At 30.6% G+C, this 18853-nt stretch overlaps 1 protein-coding gene across 3 annotated transcripts in view; it reads left to right on the top strand.

The window, feature by feature from the left end:
• The window catches only part of LOC130894017 (otoferlin-like), an 88825-nt gene extending 71038 nt beyond the window's left edge, over nucleotides 1-17787 (top strand). For 2 of the 3 annotated variants that reach the window (XM_057800527.1, XM_057800530.1), the window contains 11 exons: nucleotides 86-357; nucleotides 413-518; nucleotides 610-874; nucleotides 1449-1583; nucleotides 1643-1914; nucleotides 2630-2800; nucleotides 4111-4314; nucleotides 6911-7192; nucleotides 7255-7493; nucleotides 8839-9118; nucleotides 9175-17787. In XM_057800527.1, coding sequence (XP_057656510.1) covers nucleotides 86-357; nucleotides 413-518; nucleotides 610-874; nucleotides 1449-1583; nucleotides 1643-1914; nucleotides 2630-2800; nucleotides 4111-4314; nucleotides 6911-7192; nucleotides 7255-7493; nucleotides 8839-9118; nucleotides 9175-9355 — 2407 coding nt within the window. In that variant the 3' untranslated portion in view covers nucleotides 9356-17787. The remainder of the gene's footprint in view (nucleotides 1-85; nucleotides 358-412; nucleotides 519-609; nucleotides 875-1448; nucleotides 1584-1642; nucleotides 1915-2629; nucleotides 2801-4110; nucleotides 4315-6910; nucleotides 7193-7254; nucleotides 7494-8838; nucleotides 9119-9174) is intronic. The other variant, XM_057800528.1, reaches the window with a different exon arrangement.
• The last annotated feature ends 1066 nt before the right edge of the window (nucleotides 17788-18853 follow it).

Below are 18853 nucleotides of genomic sequence, written 5' to 3'. Positions count from 1 at the left end.
ATTGCCAATAGCAGGTGTCTTACGATGGTATATAACACCAACAACTAAACTAAACTTTTCCTCTATTTCATTATACACTTTTCAGACCGCCTGTTACGATCAGAGCTGTAGACTGCAGGAGTTTTGGTCGATACACCTTAGTAGGTACACACATCATTAATTCCATTCATAAATATATTTACAAACCAATGACGAAAAAAGATAGAGAAGCTGAAGAGAGAAAAAAATCTTTAAATCAGTTAAGACCCAGCGTTAACAATATACAAAGTAATCTAGTTTCTCCAACAAATATAGAGAATCTTGCTAGTGATAAGGAAAAAAGTCCTCTACTACCTAAAGATACTTCAGGTCACACGGGTAAGTTGAGATAAATAAAATCTTTTTGAAAAAATTGTCAAATGTTGTCTTATAGATTACGGTACACAAGAAGGAACAAAAAAAATGAAGACTGAAATAAATAAGAAACGAAAACAAAGTATAGACGAAGAATTAGATGATGAAGAAGACACAAAAGACTGGTAAGAAGTTAAAAAATAATTGTACTAAGGCTTCATGGTTTATGTCATGTATAAGTTCTCAATAGTTATAACATAATTTGTCTCACTTCAGGTGGACAAAATACTTTTTGTCGAAAGAGCGAGCTTTAATAGAATTAAATGAGATAAAGAACATTTTGAATCAAAGTGGTAACCTGCCAGTTCGAACTGATAATAAAGATTCTCAATTTGGAAATGCTTCTATTAGAACTTCTGGTCAAGAGGAGAACAAAAAGCGATTCACTTTCAAATCAGTTGCAACGGCATCGAGGTTTGCTGCGAGAATCAGTCCAAAGCATACAGGAAAATCTCCTAGTCGAAAGACAGCACAATGCAAGGTGAACTTATATTTTTAATAAAATACAATTTTTTATATTCTGAAAGTAATCCTTATATGCTATTAGACTGAGTACTACAAGAATTTCATTGAAGTACTGTGTTACTGAAAGCAAATATTCTTCATAATCCTCGTCTTATATAAAGTTGAAAATATTTTCTTCATTCAATGTGTTGCACTGGTGGGAAAAGTTTTGATTTAAAAAAGCAATTGGGTGACTATTTATTATTAATTAACAACTCTTTATAAAATTTGGATCCTGAATATTCATTATGGAAGACACTTAATTGTCAGATTATTAACCTTTGAAATGAAGCTAGAATATTTTTGTATATATTCTGGCTATATCGAAGAACATACGAGTGTTCTTAATTTTTTTTTTTTTATAAATGATTAAACATTACATATAATACTATAATTGATATTCTACCAAAAAATATTTAAAATTATCACATCACCTAGTACAATCCGACAATTATTTGTCCGCTGTTAAATTTTTTACTGACAATGCCCATAGTTCAAACTAAGTTCAAACTTTTCTCTTTAAATCAAAAAAAAGTATTCTCTTATTCAAGGTTTACGACACCGAATTGGAAAGTAGACCAGAATTTGACGAATTTAAAGAATGGTTGCACACATTTCCATTGTATAGAGGTAAAAAGACTGTTGATGACGCTGAAGATGATAGTAGAATTGTAGGGTATTTTAAAGTAAGTTCTAATTATATATCCTCCAAAATTATACAACTGTATTTCTTAATATATTCCAGGGAGCAATACAAGTATACAAATGGCCTCTACCGAAAGATATAGACGACAAAACAATAATGGGATTTGATCCACATCTAGGACTATTTCAAGGACTACCATCCAACGAACCAATAAAAGTTTTGGTTCGCATTTACATAGTAAAGGCCATAGATTTGCATCCTATGGATTTGAACGGAAAGGCGGATCCGTACATTGTATTACAACTAGGAAGTAAAAAAATAAGTGATAAAGACAACTATGTTTCAAAGCAGCTGAATCCCGTATTCGGAAAGTGAGTATGAAAGCATATTAATGAAAATACAACTGCCTATTTTCATAGTATATAGAATTCAATTATATTCACCGCAAAGAAATGTCACTATGAAATAAGATATTTTGACAAGAAACTGCTCTATTCCATACCATATACTAAAATGGACATAAAGCAAAGACATTTATGTATTTAGACACATAAATGCATATTCAAGCTATGAAAATGCCATTGAGACTTTGAAGAATCTGTATCAAGCATAAAAATGAAATATGAAAAAATCGCAGCTAGATATGTGACAACCGAATAAAATTCAACAAGGCCTGGAAGAGGAATAATACTTAGTGTTTTCATCAGATCCATATCAAGAGGTGGTTCCAGTTCCAACAGTAATGATCAATCAGTGTATAAGTCTCCAGTCGACCATCAGTCCCATGCAGATCATGAAGATAACAGTATTGGGCTTATGTATAGTGCTTTTGTGGTCCTAACGTCAAAGAATACCACCTACTTACTTAAGAGACTACATTTATTTAAAGTTACCTTAACTCTAATACCTTACTCGTATATTATTATTTTATGTCACTTTCAGGAATATATCTTATATGAGTAACTTAGTTTTCAATTTATTTAAGTCTTTATTCCCGAGGTTGTTTATTACAAAAACCTATAAATAGCATTAAATATTTGTCACAAGTAAATAATATGCGACTATTAATTAACTTTAATGCTCTAGATGTTTTGAAATCGAAGCTACTTTTCCTCAAGATTCTGTACTGACGGTTCAAATTTACGACTGGGATTTGGTCAGTTCTGACGATATGATAGGTGAAACGAAAATTGACTTAGAAAATCGTTTTTACAGTCGTCATAGAGCAAGCTGTGGCCTGGCTGAAGTTTATGAAGAGTAAGTTATTTCAGAATAATTCGCTTTTTTTATTCATACTATCATCAGTATTTTGTCTCAATTTGAACATTGCCACGTTAATAATGTACTCACCAATTTTACATCAAAGAACCCGGTGATTCTAATTCTAATATATATATATATATATATATATATATATATATATATATATATATATATATATACACTTACACTACACACTATAATAATCAACTTATTTAAATTCACCGGTTACTGTTCACTATTTCATTCCCTTCACTATGACTTCTTATTATAAACTAACTCTCACTGCTAAATATCAAAAGATCTTAGAAATAAGGTATTAAAGAAATTTATATTTACCCAGCCTATAGTTTGTGGGATACACAACAAATAAAAACAATACGATAGATTTTGATCCTATTATCAATCATATTAGTATTTTGAATCCAAAGATTTAAAAAATTGTTTATTTTTGGTTGTGAGTAGTCTCTTTGCTCTCATCAAACTAATGCCTTCACCAGAAATAGTTTTATAGTTTTTAGTGAAATGTGGATAATAAAATATTAAGTCCATACTTTTCTTATATGTAAAGTAACAGCAATATCTTCACCTTGAAAATTAAACAGATTTCCTAATTGATCAATTATTTTTACTTTGACATTTTGCGATGACTACTATTTTATAACCGCTAGGCACTGTTGGAAAAAATTAGTGGATAATATGCACAGGTTTTCTGTTTAAATAGGATCCGCCTTCTATGCTGCAATCAATACCTATCGTATTCACCGGTTAATCTGAAATATGTCTCACGTTTGGTGGAGTACCTTTGGGAAAACCAAACTAGGAGCCTATGGTGTCTGATTGAAATGAAGTGAACTTATGGCTTTGCACAGACACTTTTAAAGTACTCATATCTGGTGTTATTTCAACTTTGCAACTTTCTTTATAATTTTCTTGAGATTGTTCAAGACTGTACCTATATCTTTCAATTCATATGGGCCAAGTGGTAAATTATAAAGAAAAAATTGTTTTTCTCCACCTCTCCCCACATAAATAAATTGTTCATTTCATCGATATTTAATATAAAATGAAATGTATTTACTGAAATTGGTAAACTTATTTCATAGTCTGTAGCATCATCCAAATAAATAGGGGGCTAATGCTGTAGCTTTGTTACGATTAAATTCCGTAAACAGTGAAACTTAAATATTATGGAATTAATAATATAAATCAGTAATATATGCAGAATAAAATTGTGATGAAGAGTAACAAAATTGACAAACTAATGAATAAAAATTAAAAATTGAGAGATCATATTCATTTTTTAGAGATGGTTACAACGCTTGGAGAGACGCTTTGAAACCGACGCAAATCCTTGCAAAACTTTGCAAAGATGCCAAAGTGGAATCTCCTGTATACGCTGATGGAATGGTTAAAATTGGAAAACAAATATTTTTCGTTAATACTAGTACCAATGAAATTGTAAGAACTAAAGAGACGGAGGAACATATGGCACTGGAAGTATTACACAGGTAAATATCACTTAAAAGGAAATATTCATAAATAAGACGTAATGGTTGTTAATTTTGTCTTTTATTCCAGTTTTCTTTCATTCATTGTTTCGAAAAATGTTAATACCGAAAATGGAAATTTCAATTTATATAAACTTTTGCCATACGAGTCTTTATTCCAGAACTCAAAAAAGATATTATATAAATACAAAAAAAAAACTTAAATTTGCCAGAATAAATATTGGATTAGACTGATTCGCATATTATTTACCATACTCTGTTAGTTACACTGTTAAAATGGAATTTTTTAATCAACTTTTTACTAACTTTTAATCAATCTATTTACTTAAAATTTTCTATTGCTATTGATGTCTATATTCGGAACAGCCAAATGGAACAAATTTGTTAATAAATAGATGAGGTTGTGTTGGAGAAAACGCTTCAACATGTCGAAATGAGCATTGGAAAAAAAATAATTATAAAACTTATTTTTAGATTTTTCTGAATATTTTAGACATAATTCATGTACAATGCCCAATACATATCTTCAACATTTCGGAAATATTAAGTGTTTCCAGATTTTCAGGCCAAAATTAACGTTTTAAAAAAAGCAAATTATCTTATTACACAAATTCGTTACATCACACTCAATACTTATTTCCGATTCAGATCTTGATATTGAGAAAAGAAGCGAAAACCATTCAAGCGTTACTTTCTACTGATATAAATTTGTTCATTTTCGTTTAAACCTTATAGTCTTAACGAACTTAATAATTTCAGAAAAAAGGTCAACAAGAAACGCTAAAAATAACCATTCTGCAAATGATTGGTTATGGAGACGCAAATAGAAGTTGGTCGCTTAACTCACGAAAAATTTCCATATTTGTAGCCTATATCACAAAAAAACAATTAACAAAATAGAAAAGCAGTTTTTCGAGCTTGATGATGTAAGACAAGTAAAAAGGATACCTGCCATTGCAGTAAGTGATGAAACAAAATTGGATATTACGCTTGAGTTTCAAGAAAACCCACATAATTCTGTTCAACGTTACCCATATATCAATTCTTCGAATGTTAAAATGCATCCCTATAAAATAACACCATCTCAGGAGACCGTATTTTTGTGAACAAAGATGGTGATGTTAGGTAACAAATTTATTGAATTATATGTTTTGTTTCCTGATGAGAGCACATTTAAACCTATCGATCAAGTTAATGGTCAAAATTCCCGGTAGTGGCCTAATGAGAATCCTCACTGATTTAAGATTATATAAATTACAGTTTGTGATATCAGTGGAAATTAAATTTTTATTTTGAATGAAAACTACAAACATTGCAACTGGGCGATATCACCGGTATATTTGGGTTAGACCGACCATCACTGTCTTCAAAAAATAACAAAACGATATAAAGGAACAGCATGATAATAATAGTATAATAGAAATTTATAGACAAAATCATTTGTTATGACCTTTCGTAATTATTTTTCCGCAGAAATTCGCAAATTTCGAAACCAATGACACACACTTGATCCAGTCATCCGTGGTTTCGTAGGTGTTGAAGACTTGAGCCATGAAATGTAGCTTACGCATTTTGTTCCACTTGGATAACAATATACGTGTTATCTTGAACAGCTTCTGGATTAAAAGGTACAATCCCAGTGTGCAAAATCGACTGTTGTGTCAGAAAACATGCTGTGCATAAACTGATAATGTAAGATCATCATGTCACAAACCGTGAGATTGAGGCATACTTGGAGATTAGTTCCACTCGTGTGGATTCAAAATCATGACAGGGACGAATCATGGATCTATGCAGATTAACCTGAAATTAAACAACAATCGACTGTATGGGTCGTTCAAAACGTAAAGACGAATCATTCTCCACCACGATAATGCGAGCTTTCACACATTAGTTCAAACAAAAATGTTTTTGAACAGTCAAAATGTCGAATTGATGGGTCATCCGCCGTAAAATCCTTGCTTGGCACCCAATTATTTCTTCTTATTCTCGCAAATCAAAAATAAAGTTCAGGGTCAACGTTTTTCTATAACTGAAAAGCGGTTGATGCGTTCAAATCACATGTTTTGGTGGTACCTAAATCGGAATTAAAAAATACCTCGACAATTGGTTCAAAAAAAAGTGTATACATCTTAATGAGAATATTTTGAAAAACAGTAAAGCCATATCCAATTATAAATATTTATTTTGCTTTTATCTCAAGAAGTAAGTAGTAACCCTCGTAATGACACTATTTTGCTAAACTCCATTTTTCGAATGATTTTAACTTTATGGTTTCTTAATCTTTGATAAATAATTTCAAAAAGAGTCTCAATCGAATTATTCCTGTTACATCATAAGGGATAAACCTCATCTCATTTATTATCAAAATTTTTTGTTTGGTTTGTTCGGTTTTATAGAATAAAAATATTAACAAAAATGCCTTTTCATGTAAAAGTTTTCCTTTTTTTCCTATAAAGGATAAACTCGAAAAAAACCCATATTTTTCGTTGGCACCTTTTAATTGTAAGTAGGATTAACTTATTGATAGATTTTTGTTTTTTTGGCATAATAGGGATATGTCCCTTGCTCAAATGTAATATAGCTCTCTTTACAGGTGGCACGAATTTCCTAAAATAGGTTGTCATCTTGTACCTGAACACGTTGAAACGCGACCCATATACAATCCGCAAAAACCTGGTATCGAACAAGGTAAAATAGAAATGTGGGTAGATATGTTTCCAATGGATATGCCTTTGCCGGCATCTAAGCTGGATATTTCACCAAGAAAACCTAAAAGCTACGAATTAAGAGTTATCATTTGGAATACCGATGATGTCGTTCTGGAAGACGACGCTTTTTTTACAGGAGAGAAAATGTCTGATATCTACGTAAAAGGGTACGAATGTTATATCATCACTTTAGTTGTGTCTAATTTATTATAAAAAAAGTTTTTTTAAGGTGGTTAAAGGGACAAGATGACTGCCAATGTACAGATATTCATTACCGATCTTTAACAGGAGAGGGTAACTTCAACTGGAGATTCATCTATCCTTTCGACTACTTAGTAGCCGAGCAAAAAATCGTAATTACTAAAAAAGAATCACTTTTCTCGTGGGATGAAACTGAATCAAAAATTCCTGCTCGCTTAGAGTTGCAAGTATTTGATGCAGATCATTTTTCAGCCGACGATTTTCTTGGTGAGATAATATTTGTATTTATATCACATCTAAATTTCAATTCCATAATTTTACACTTGGTCTCAACAAATTGTATGTTCATAGAAGAAAACCTTTTTTATTAAATAAGTCTATCGATATATTTTAATGTACTGAACAATTTATCAATGCCTTTTCTCCTTAAGTTTGCAACCTCAGTAACACTGAAATTCACTCCATAAAACACGACAAAATTTCATAATATAGTGACGAAGTCTGGAGATTCCGGAATTTTAGTAAATCTAAAATACTATACTCAATTGTTGGAAAACTTTATTTCATTAAGGTGATTTTGAAGTGATATATTATGGTCAGTACGTTGAATAATTCAATTTATTATATCTTAGACGATCTCATACAACCAGTATTAAAATATTCAAGGCCGATAATAATGTTTCTAAAAGAAAAAATGACATGAAAACAATTATGATTGACACAATGCATTATTCATCGTGAACATTTTTGCAACAAAAATACCTCTGACTTCTAAACATTTCTGAAATGGATAAAAATCGGCAATTCCATAAGAAGCGACACACTTACAAGTTTAGGATCGGATTATGTAAATTTATTATTGTGCGCTAAAGTACGCTAGCTATCTGAAATTATATGAGTTGAGAAATAAGGTATCAATATTTTATTGGTTTCTCCTCAACCCAACTTTTAAACTACATTTTACTTCACATTAAATACCGTAGGAGAAAGGTGTCCAAGAACAGCAAAATCAATGGAACAATTTTGGCTTTTAATCATAGGTGTTGCCGCATTGAAATTAGAGGAGCTCAAAAACTATTGTTGAATAATTTTGACAATTTTTTCGCAAAATTTTATAAAAGTTCAGTTTTAGTGAAACAGCTGCTGAATAAATTGTCAGTACTAGTTGAAAGTTTTATTTAAAGATTCTCAGTTGAAATGCATCGATGTTTAATAATGAAAATAAACATAATACCAGAATAGACCTTATTTATATACTTTTGCTGATAAATCGATTTAAAAAAGTTTTATTGATGAAAAGAGACCTAGAATCTTCCAAACAAACAACAGGTAAAACCTAGTCAACTATGGCACTCATTCAAAATACTCGTACTTAGAAGAAACTGTTAAATTTCAACAACCATATGCACTATATTCTATCTCTATCTCATCTGACACAAGTTCGTCAACTTTTAACTTTTTTGCTTGCTATCAATTTTTGCTCTGAACTATGCTGTTAACATTTTTTATATTGTACTCAATAAACCAAATGGATAAAACAGCAGTAGCAAAATGAATACATTTCAAGTACCCATGTTTATTCTCTCCTTGAAAAGGACTATTTATTTTTTAGGGGCAATCACTCTTGATCTTAACAAATTTCCCCGTGGTGCAAAATCTTCGAAACTTTGCAGTTTGGATATGTTAAAAACTGATGGATCTGTTCCTATGATAAACATTTTTAAACAAAAAAGGGTCAAAGGCTGGTGGCCATTTTTCGTTAAAAAGGACAATGAAGAAATGGAATTAACAGGCAAAGTAGAAGCTGAGATTCATTTACTAACTAGCGAAGAAGCAGAAAAAGCACCAGCTGGTTTAGCAAGGAATGAGCCGGATGCCCTGGACAAGCCAAAGTAAGTTTAAAAGTTGTATTACTTACTTATTTTTTAATTTTGACTCTCTTTTCTAGCCGACCTGATTCGTCTTTTATTTGGTTTATGAATCCTTTGAAGTCACTTCGGTACATACTGTGGCACAATTATAAGTATACAATTCTCAAATTGTTTATAATCGCAGCTCTAACGGCTATCTTATTATTATTTTTCTATTCAATACCCGGTTATACTGTGAAGAAGATTATCGGAGCTTAAAAAGATCTTATTATTAATAAATAAATACAATAAACTAGGTAAGTCTCAAATCAGATGAATGAGCACCAAATGGAAGCGAGGTTGTAATAAAAATACAGAAGACACTGAAAACCGCCCAGTTCAATATTTGTTAATATTTACTAGACTTAATAGAGAAGGAACAGAAGTCAATCAAACTAACTACTAAACTACAATGAATCGATCTATTTTTCTAGCAAATATTGCCTTAATTAATTCTATTTATAATTTTCTTTACCTTTTTACTTCTTAGACCTTTCGATATATCTGAATTATCTGGTGGAGAGTACAGAAGCTTACTCTCTATTGGCATACTTCTTCAACACTATAGGCTGACATTTACTTCAACTTCTAAGGAATATCTTGGCCTCCAACATCATAGATTCTATTACAGTTTGCATCGACGAATCACTACGTTCGCCAAGTTATTCGCATTTGTGACTCACTGATCTATCGATTAGGAGAGCCTGAGATGAAGAATACGGGGCTTCCTAGTCTTTAAATCTGCATTCATCCACCTAAACATAATTCTCTGTAGGTGAATAAAACAAATTATTGAGATCAAACTGCGTGGATCCAATTTTCTTGTAAAACCTTTTAACGGCATATATACATTTCGTTATCTTAGTCACTTTCCAGTTTTATTTCTCTATATTTTACTAGCTAAGAGAAAGGATAATTTACTTTGAACAGAGTACAACATTTGGTTAGTGAAGCTTTAAACATGATTGTAGCATTATTGAAATCAATTTATAACTTTAGTACCATTAGTAAACTGTTTACTGAGATAGAAGACACATAGTTATGTCCCATTACATAAAAAACATTTGTAATTTTTTGAGACCATACAAAGGTTTAAAATAAATGTAGACATCGATTTTCTAAGAGTTACTAGACTGAAAAACTTTCTTGGTAAAAATGTTGATAGTTTTAGAGGTATTGAGAATAAGCACTATCTATAAGATAACTTAGAGTCTATTAATAGTAATACTGATAAATCTCAATATGAGCCTTTCTTGTTTTCAGAGATGCACAAGTCATTCAATCAATTTCTACTTGTGATTTGGTCAAATATACTCGTATGAAACTGTAAACGCATTAGAGTTTTTTGTCTAATACGTTACAAAACTTATATACACTTCATATACAAAGTAAATCAAAAACTATTGAAGATAATCGTAATAACTTCATATACTTTTTCAAAAAGTAATTTCCAACACTATTACTAAGAGTCTTGCTAGCAAAACAAATTTTGCACATTCTTCTCCACCAAATAGCAATTTAGGATGATTTTTCATTAGCTTTTAATCTTTCTTCGTGGAGATGGGCTCTCATATGATCCTGTCATTGAAAATTCTAGTAATATTTTCATTCTTGACACATTAACTGCAACAACAAAACAATGAATGTGCCTTATTTTTCACACTAAACAAAGCTCTTTAGTACTAAATTTCAAAAACGATCGTATTAAGGAAAAGCGAATGATCATTAAGAAGCAATAATACAATTTTTTCATTAGCTTCCGACAAGTAACGCGGCTATTTATATATTTTTCGATGTTACTAGAACACGGGTCGTCTGGGTTAGCAGTATTACACTACTTTACCAAGCTCAGAATGAGTAGTATTTTCGGGCATTCATACCAGTTACACCAGTGTATACAATCTCTTCCATGTTTCAAGCTTCTCTAGAAACTATTTTAAGTTGAGGTAGTGGAAAACGTCTCGAGCTATAATCTAAAAAATATTTGCGCATACCTAAATAACATTGATACACAGAATTATTAAAATGAGACCTGAAAAAATCCGTTCGATGCTATCATAAATTTCCATCTTATAACCGAGGAGAAATAGGTTTAAAATTACGTTATAATTTTATTTAAAAATTGATTGATTTATTAATTACCCAAAAAGCATTAAAAGTTTATTTCGGGCGAATTAAGCTAATATTACACTATATCTAAAACAAATACATATTGGTAAAAAAATAAAATTTAATCTGAAGTTAATCGATTTTATGTATTAGTGCTAAATCAATAAGTAAATCTCAAATTTTTCTTATAGAAGATAAATGATCTAGACTTCTTGGTAATATACATCATGCAATCATTACAATTTATTGTTATGGGTATGAAAAAATATTAATAATAATTAAATGAATCAAACAATTGTTATTTTATACTGGAAAGTAACACGATTGAAATTAAAATTAAAGTAAAAAGAAAACAGGATACATGCTGAGCTCCTAATTTAAGTCTTCATCGTCGTCGGCTTATTATCACATTATCTGAAAATTCACCTCTACTAAGTTTATTATTAAATCAGCCACGTTGTTCATAATAGGCCCTCACTATCTACAACAAATATTTTCACAAATCATTGTCTACAAAATTCCACTAAATTAATATGACAATAGTAACAATTACTACATATATTAAACACCTACTACTATAACTAAGAAAAAATTTCCCAAAACGCAACGAAAATTACCTCACCATTAAAGTCAGAAGAATCCAAGTGAACGAGTGCACCATTGAAATTAAAAGTGCTTAAAATTGTTAGGATTTTATTTAAACGTAAAATTGTGTTCTGTGTCGGTATGACCCATAGCTCTACTCGGTTTCCACTACATCTAACTAATACTTGCCGATAATAACAAGTGTCCTTCTTTTTTTTATGTTGTTTGCACGTGCCGTTGATAAAAAAAGTGTCCCACGTGTTGATACCAGGGATTTAGTAAGAAGTGAAATAATGTGTAACTAACTGTCTGCTTTTCAGTTTTGGATAAAATGCAGATGCATTCCATGACCTTTGAAACTCTTCAAAAATTTTAATAAAAACGGTTATGGAATAACTATAATTCCAAATATTGAGATGTATTAAATTCAGTGTCTCAATATCTATATTATGGTGTTTGTTTATCTCAAAATAAAGCTGGGTAGATAACAAAATGAAACTTTTTTGCTTTTTAGGAATTTAGCTTTACATATTTTTTAGCAGATTTATCATTCATAGACCTTACAAAAAGTCAAATAAGTAGATTTTATTTGTATTGTAGTAGTAAAATATTGGCAATTTGCACAATCTACTCAGCTACAATAGTATTAAGATAAATGTAAGGATCTGACTTGTTTTTCTAAATTGATGTGTTAAACAAAAATGCCGAAATCAGAGCAAATAGAGCGGGTAAATAATAAATATTGTATAGATGATCAGATTCTTATATAACAATATTGTCCGTATTTTGAACTCAAATACTGTTGTTAGCTGTTAATATTTCAATATAAAATACATATTTTATTACATATTTAGGATTAATAATTTCCAGTATTTTTCATAGACTGGAAAATAGAATATTTGATGCAATTGTGTTTTAAAAAAAAATTGAATCATGTTACACTCCTATTCAGGATATTTAAATGAAGTATATTTTAACCAAAATATGATAAAATAATGTTTCTTATCAATTCTTGTTAATTCTCAATTTCTAAAATTTATATAATCAGAATGCTGATCATTTTTGTTTCTAGTTGTAATTGATCTTGTAAATAATACGAAAAAATCTTTTTATCATTCAAACCGTTCCAACATAAACCAAGTTTATTTTTTTCGCATACCGAAGCAATTAGGAAGATCCAATTTGTTTTCAATGGTCACATAATATTGTATTTTCATAATTACTATTTCTTGTCAAGAGTTTTTTAAATAAAAAATATATTTGTACGGTACACATTTTCACCATTTCTACTTTTGACATATTAATGTCTTTAATAGTCTGGTATTTTTAAATAGCAATCTAAAGTTTTAAACTATGTATTAATAAAAGTGTTAGTGGACTTATTATTGAAACGAAACGAAATGACTTATTCACTATATTATTACCAAATATTAGAATTGTACAAAGAATAAATTGTCTCATGTTTACTCTACAAACTGAAAAACTAATATGGATTCTCAACCGTTTTCAACGCAAATTTTAAACTCTGCTAGAGCGCGCAGCGTCGCTAGATCTGACTGAATTAAGATTTTATTAAAAGTTATCGAATTTTAGGGAACTATTCAGCTCCCGACGTTGAAAGGAAGCAATACTCATCTTATAACTAATACATTGGCTCAACGGCCAGAATTATAAACAAATGCTTAAAAATAACAGAACCGAAACGAAATAAAGGAAACTTCTTTATTAAATGAATGATAATTCATTGCACAAAGGAAGTGGACACACTTTCACTATGGAACGCTTTATAACAACTAGTTTGGTTTTAACCGACACAACGCGGATGATTTTATCTTTGCCGGGATGAACATTTACGATGCGTCCGAGACACCACTACTAGCACTAAAGTACCTACACTGATTTGTCCTTGTGGACTTTTCCACTTGAAACGTTGTTGAATCTGAGATAGATATTCCTTTGACCACCTAGTCCAAAAATGCTGTTTAAGTAACTCTAACTGTTGAAAATGCGAAAGTCTAGTTGCAGAGGTGTGCTAATAATGTGGAACAGGGATAGACAAAATTGAGTGGCCAATTAGAAAATGAGCAGGTGTTAACACCTCCAGATCATTAGGATCAGTTGAAACCGGGGTTAAAGGATTAGAATTTAATATGCTCTCAATTTGAGCTGTCACAGTATAAAAACTCTCAAAAGTCAAAATAGTATCAACTAAAACTCTCTTGATGTGATGTTTTGCCGACTTGACTCCTGCTCCCCAGAGACCTCCTTGATGAGGGGAATACGCCGGAATAAAATGTCATTTGATGTCATGTGCATTACCGATCTTTTCGATCAATGAAGTTTCGTTACCCTTAAGAAACAATGACAACTCGCGTATGGTGTTGTTAGCTCCAACAAAGTTGTTGCCATTGTCGCTATAAATGTGGGACGGCTTTCCTCTGCGAGCAATGAACCGCTGTGGATTTTCAGTGTAGATTCAGTGCTCAACAAGGATACAAATTCCAGGTGAACCGCCTTCGTTACAAGACATATAAATAAGTCGAATTAACATTTAGTGACCCTCATTCCTTGCGATCCTTTTTGATAAACGAACCTGCATAGTCAACTCCCGTATCAGTAAAGGGAAAACTTGGATTGATCCGAACATTAGGTAAATTTCAATCTTTTTCGCGTACCTGCGACTGGCCAATACTGTTCTAGAACATGAGCTAATTATGCTTGGGGACCACAATGAAAAAGATTTATATGTTCATGATGCATAATGAAGTAAGTGAGATGGTGTTTGGGTGATAAGAGTGCAGGATGCTTTTTATCGAATAAATACAAAGAGGCGACCTTCTACTATTATTATTTACCCGTCGAGAAATGGGGATAACTAAACAATGAATAATTGAAATCAAGGAATAAAAATGGATATTACACGATGCCTTATATTATAAATGACTGACCTTATCCTACACCCGTAACAACCTGTTCAGTTCTGGAGACCCAGGCGTGATGCGTTATAAAGTTTGACAGGGATCCGTTGTCAAGAAGAGCACGGCAGGTATGCTTATTTCCATAAACATCGAAAACACCAACTAGAGCTGTTGATAACAAGGCGTGCCCTGTGCATACAGCATATCAGCTGTAGGATTGGAGTGAATGAGCCTGACCTTGTTGATTAAAAAGGCTGGGCTTTAAATGCAATAGAATTTAAAGACATGGAGTTATCGTGTGAAATAGAATTATGTTTCTCTGGATAAATACGACAATGTCTATAATTGCACTTTTCTAAGGAATGATTTGGCTGCAGACAATTAGTGCATAATTGTATATCTGTTATCTTTTTCTTTCGATTGTTAATGTTGAGAGATAGAGAGGCCTTACACTTAAATATCGAATGAGGTTTTTTGCAATTGAAACAGCAAAAGGTCTTTTTGTTGACATTTGACTCTGATTTAACTACAAACGTCTTTTGTTTTTGAACGTTAACATTATCTTTTAATTTTAATTTGTGTTTATTAATTTTCTCTAAATAATCTGCTTTATCAGTAATTAAATTCAAAAATTCTCGTAACGAAGGAAAGTCACCCTGAATGTCGGTTTTTTCCCACTCCGCAATAGATTAATTATCGAATTTACTTTAAATTAAATGAATAATAAGGAGCTCTAATAAGTTATTATTTTCTACGCCGAAATTAATCAATGAATTTAAATGAATAAGAATTGAGTCAATTGTACCTCTGAAACTTTGAGGATCTCATTTTAACTCTTTGAACTTGAAAAATGCTTTAATATGGCTATCTACCAAGAGCTGTTTGTTGTTAAAACGTAAAAAGTCTATGCCTTTAATACATTGAACGGCAGAACCTACCAATGACGCCCTCAAGTAATGGAACTTTTGGATTGGTTCAATGTCAGTATTAATATGAATGAGTGATACAAATAAATCTCTGAACTCGATCCATTGCTCACTAATTCCCGAGAATTTTGGTAACTCAATTGTAGGAAGTTGACAACAGGATTCTTAGGAGCAGGGTCTATGACGGACGGCACTGGGCTATTTAAACTTATTGCAGATGAATTATTACAAAGTTTTTGTTTTGAAAGGTAATTTTTATCTGATGAAATCTGATGAAACATCATAGTAAGTATCTTCGAATTGCTTCGTATCTGTTTCATTGAAATTTACACAATCTAAATTTTCCAATTGAAATTGAATATCAGCAAAATTTATTAATAAATAAGCTTCTATACTGCTAATTCGCATTTCAAAATGAGACAATGTTTCATCATCAGTCTTTAAAAGATTCAAAATAGGTTTTAAAACGAATTAAACTTCCTTATAAGCCACATCTCCTGTTGACTAACCTTGCAATTTTTGCATCAGCTGTCTCATTATCGGAAACAGGCATTTTTTTAATAATAAATGTAAATGTAAAGATAAATGTCTAGCCAGATGAAATAAATAATGTTGAATACTATTTTTAATACTATGCGCATACCATAAAATACAAAAAATCTTTTATCCCGATTTTCAATAGCATGCAAACAAAAATAAAATAATACCACAAAATAAATATAATATTAATGTTCTGTGGTCAAAGGATACTTATGTACTTCTACTTCTAAAAAAATGATGAAGAACGTTCCCAATCACGCTTTAGTTGGATATTATGGATATTACAGCAACAAAGCTCTGGATTCGTTAATAAAATTCAAATAAAGTTAGTACGCTGAACTCCACGCTACTGGAATGTACCTGTTTATAAAACAACGGAGGTATGTAGGTAACTTGCGTTACCTATTGTCTGACGAATTAAAGCACTTTAAATAGATGCACTGTTTTCAAGGAATCTAATGCACTATATGCTTTTGAAAAATGATTTAAACTAATTTAATCCGATCAAATGACCATAAATTATGTTAGTAAGTGGACTGTAATTATTGAAACTAAACGAAATGTCTGATTCACTATATTATTACCAAATATTAGAATTGTACAAAGTATAAATTGTCACACGCTACAAACTGAAAAACGAATATGGCTTTGCCACGCTTGCAGCGTTGCCAGATCTGGCTGAATTAAGATTTTACTAAAAGTTATGGAATTTTAGGGAAATACTCAGAACAAAAAGTACGAAACAAATAATTGTAAATTGTGTTGAAACACTATAACAAACAAAAAGATTTAAAACACATTGTATCATATTCATTTACTGTGATGTTCACAAGTTGTATGTTAATAGGAACTTAGAACAATCCAATCAGAGAATTAAAGTTACACCATACAATTGTATAACGGTACAAGTTTATGCATAATACCACGAAAGTACATAATAAGCTCATTCATGATTGGTCAATGTAAAAGCTATTTTGTCTCCTGTATATATTTTTTCAGTTTGGCAAACTGATCTTTTCCTCCTGTGGAAATTTCTGTTCATAGATATACCTGACAAAAACGTTGATTATTTAATACTTGGCTCAAAAGATAATATGTGATGTAAAACGAGTATATAATATCCAGATCAACTCAACAGCAATTGTAATGAATTTGAAACCAGAAGGATAAGTTTATCTAGTCGAAATTCAACATGAGAACTACAGAAGCAACTCGATTTCCTTTCTCTAATTATTCAGCCATGATCTAACAGTCACTTAGATTCAGGATAAGGGAAATAGAATTGTACAGGATAATTGTTCTCGTGAAATATGCTTCGATTCTCTGATTACATTTTATTGGGCAAACGAAATAACAAAATTTTAAAGATAAAATATTTGAAATTTCAACTCAATCAAAACGTGTGATATATTGTTTTAGCTATGCACATTCGAAAACTAATTATAGAATGTTGTTGATAGACGTTCTAGTGAGCTTTAATATTTTACATATTGAAATATCAAATCTGTATAAATATTTATATTTTAAAACTTTTTGCATGTGATGATTGAAATTTTATGAACGTTCATATTGATTGTTATTATCAATGTAGATAGTAGATTAAATAAAAAAGTGTAATATATATATATATATATATATATATATATATATATATTCATAAAGTTCTTTAATTTCTTATTTATTACACCTTTTGATATGTTAATGCTTATAAATATTCTTGATTATAGGTCTCTTCAGTTTTAACATTAGTTTTTTTTAAGATTTTTAAAAGAGTAATCAAAAATTAACGTTTCGACTAATTCTAAGTCTTTACCAAAATGTGATATTGGCACTGACAATTTGCGTATTGATTAATATAAATACGCAAACAGCGAGGTGTTCATCATCGGGTAATTACTGAACTTATGATCAAAGTGCAGTGTAAAAATATGTATAAATATATACCTAACAATATAAAAAATTACTTACCTTGATTAATTGAGAATTGTGGTGTATTGAATTTGATTCTCTTTAATAAAATTATCATATCCAAAAGTTTCAATAAACAACTTGACTTGTGATTAATTCTAGTTGCTAATCAAATTGATGTTAATTTTTATTAGCTAGATTGTGAATGCCACTCAATTTTTATAGTGTAGAATAGGTTAGGTGGTTATGAATGAAGTTGATTATTTATTAGTTAGATTATGAATATTATTAAATTTTCATTAGGTCGTTATAAACAAAATTGAATTTCATATGTTAAGTGAGGTTAGTTGGTAATATGATATTGAATTTTTTCATAGAATTTATTTTATCAGATGCTCATTTGGGGAACACTTTTTCTATGAAAGTCATTCTAAGGATTATAAAGCTGCCAAAGTTTCAACAATTCAACATAACTGCAAAGAACGCATGTTTTAAAAAATAACATATACTGATTAAAATTATCGGTATATTAATGAAAAACTGATACATATCTTTTAGATTTTGAAAAAACAAATTGTATAAAGAATTGAACGTCATCAGTGTCCAACTAACCTAATCTAGCGTATAAAAATGTCATTTGTAATCTAACTCAATATCATTCATAATCTTACTTATAAAAAATCAATCATAACAACCTTACCGATCCCATACAAAAATTTGATTTATCTCAA

Source organism: Diorhabda carinulata, chromosome 5 (genome assembly GCF_026250575.1).
Source record: "Diorhabda carinulata isolate Delta chromosome 5, icDioCari1.1, whole genome shotgun sequence".
NCBI classification, from domain to species: Eukaryota; Metazoa; Arthropoda; class Insecta; order Coleoptera; family Chrysomelidae; genus Diorhabda; species Diorhabda carinulata.
This window is presented reverse-complemented; position numbering and strand designations above follow the sequence as displayed.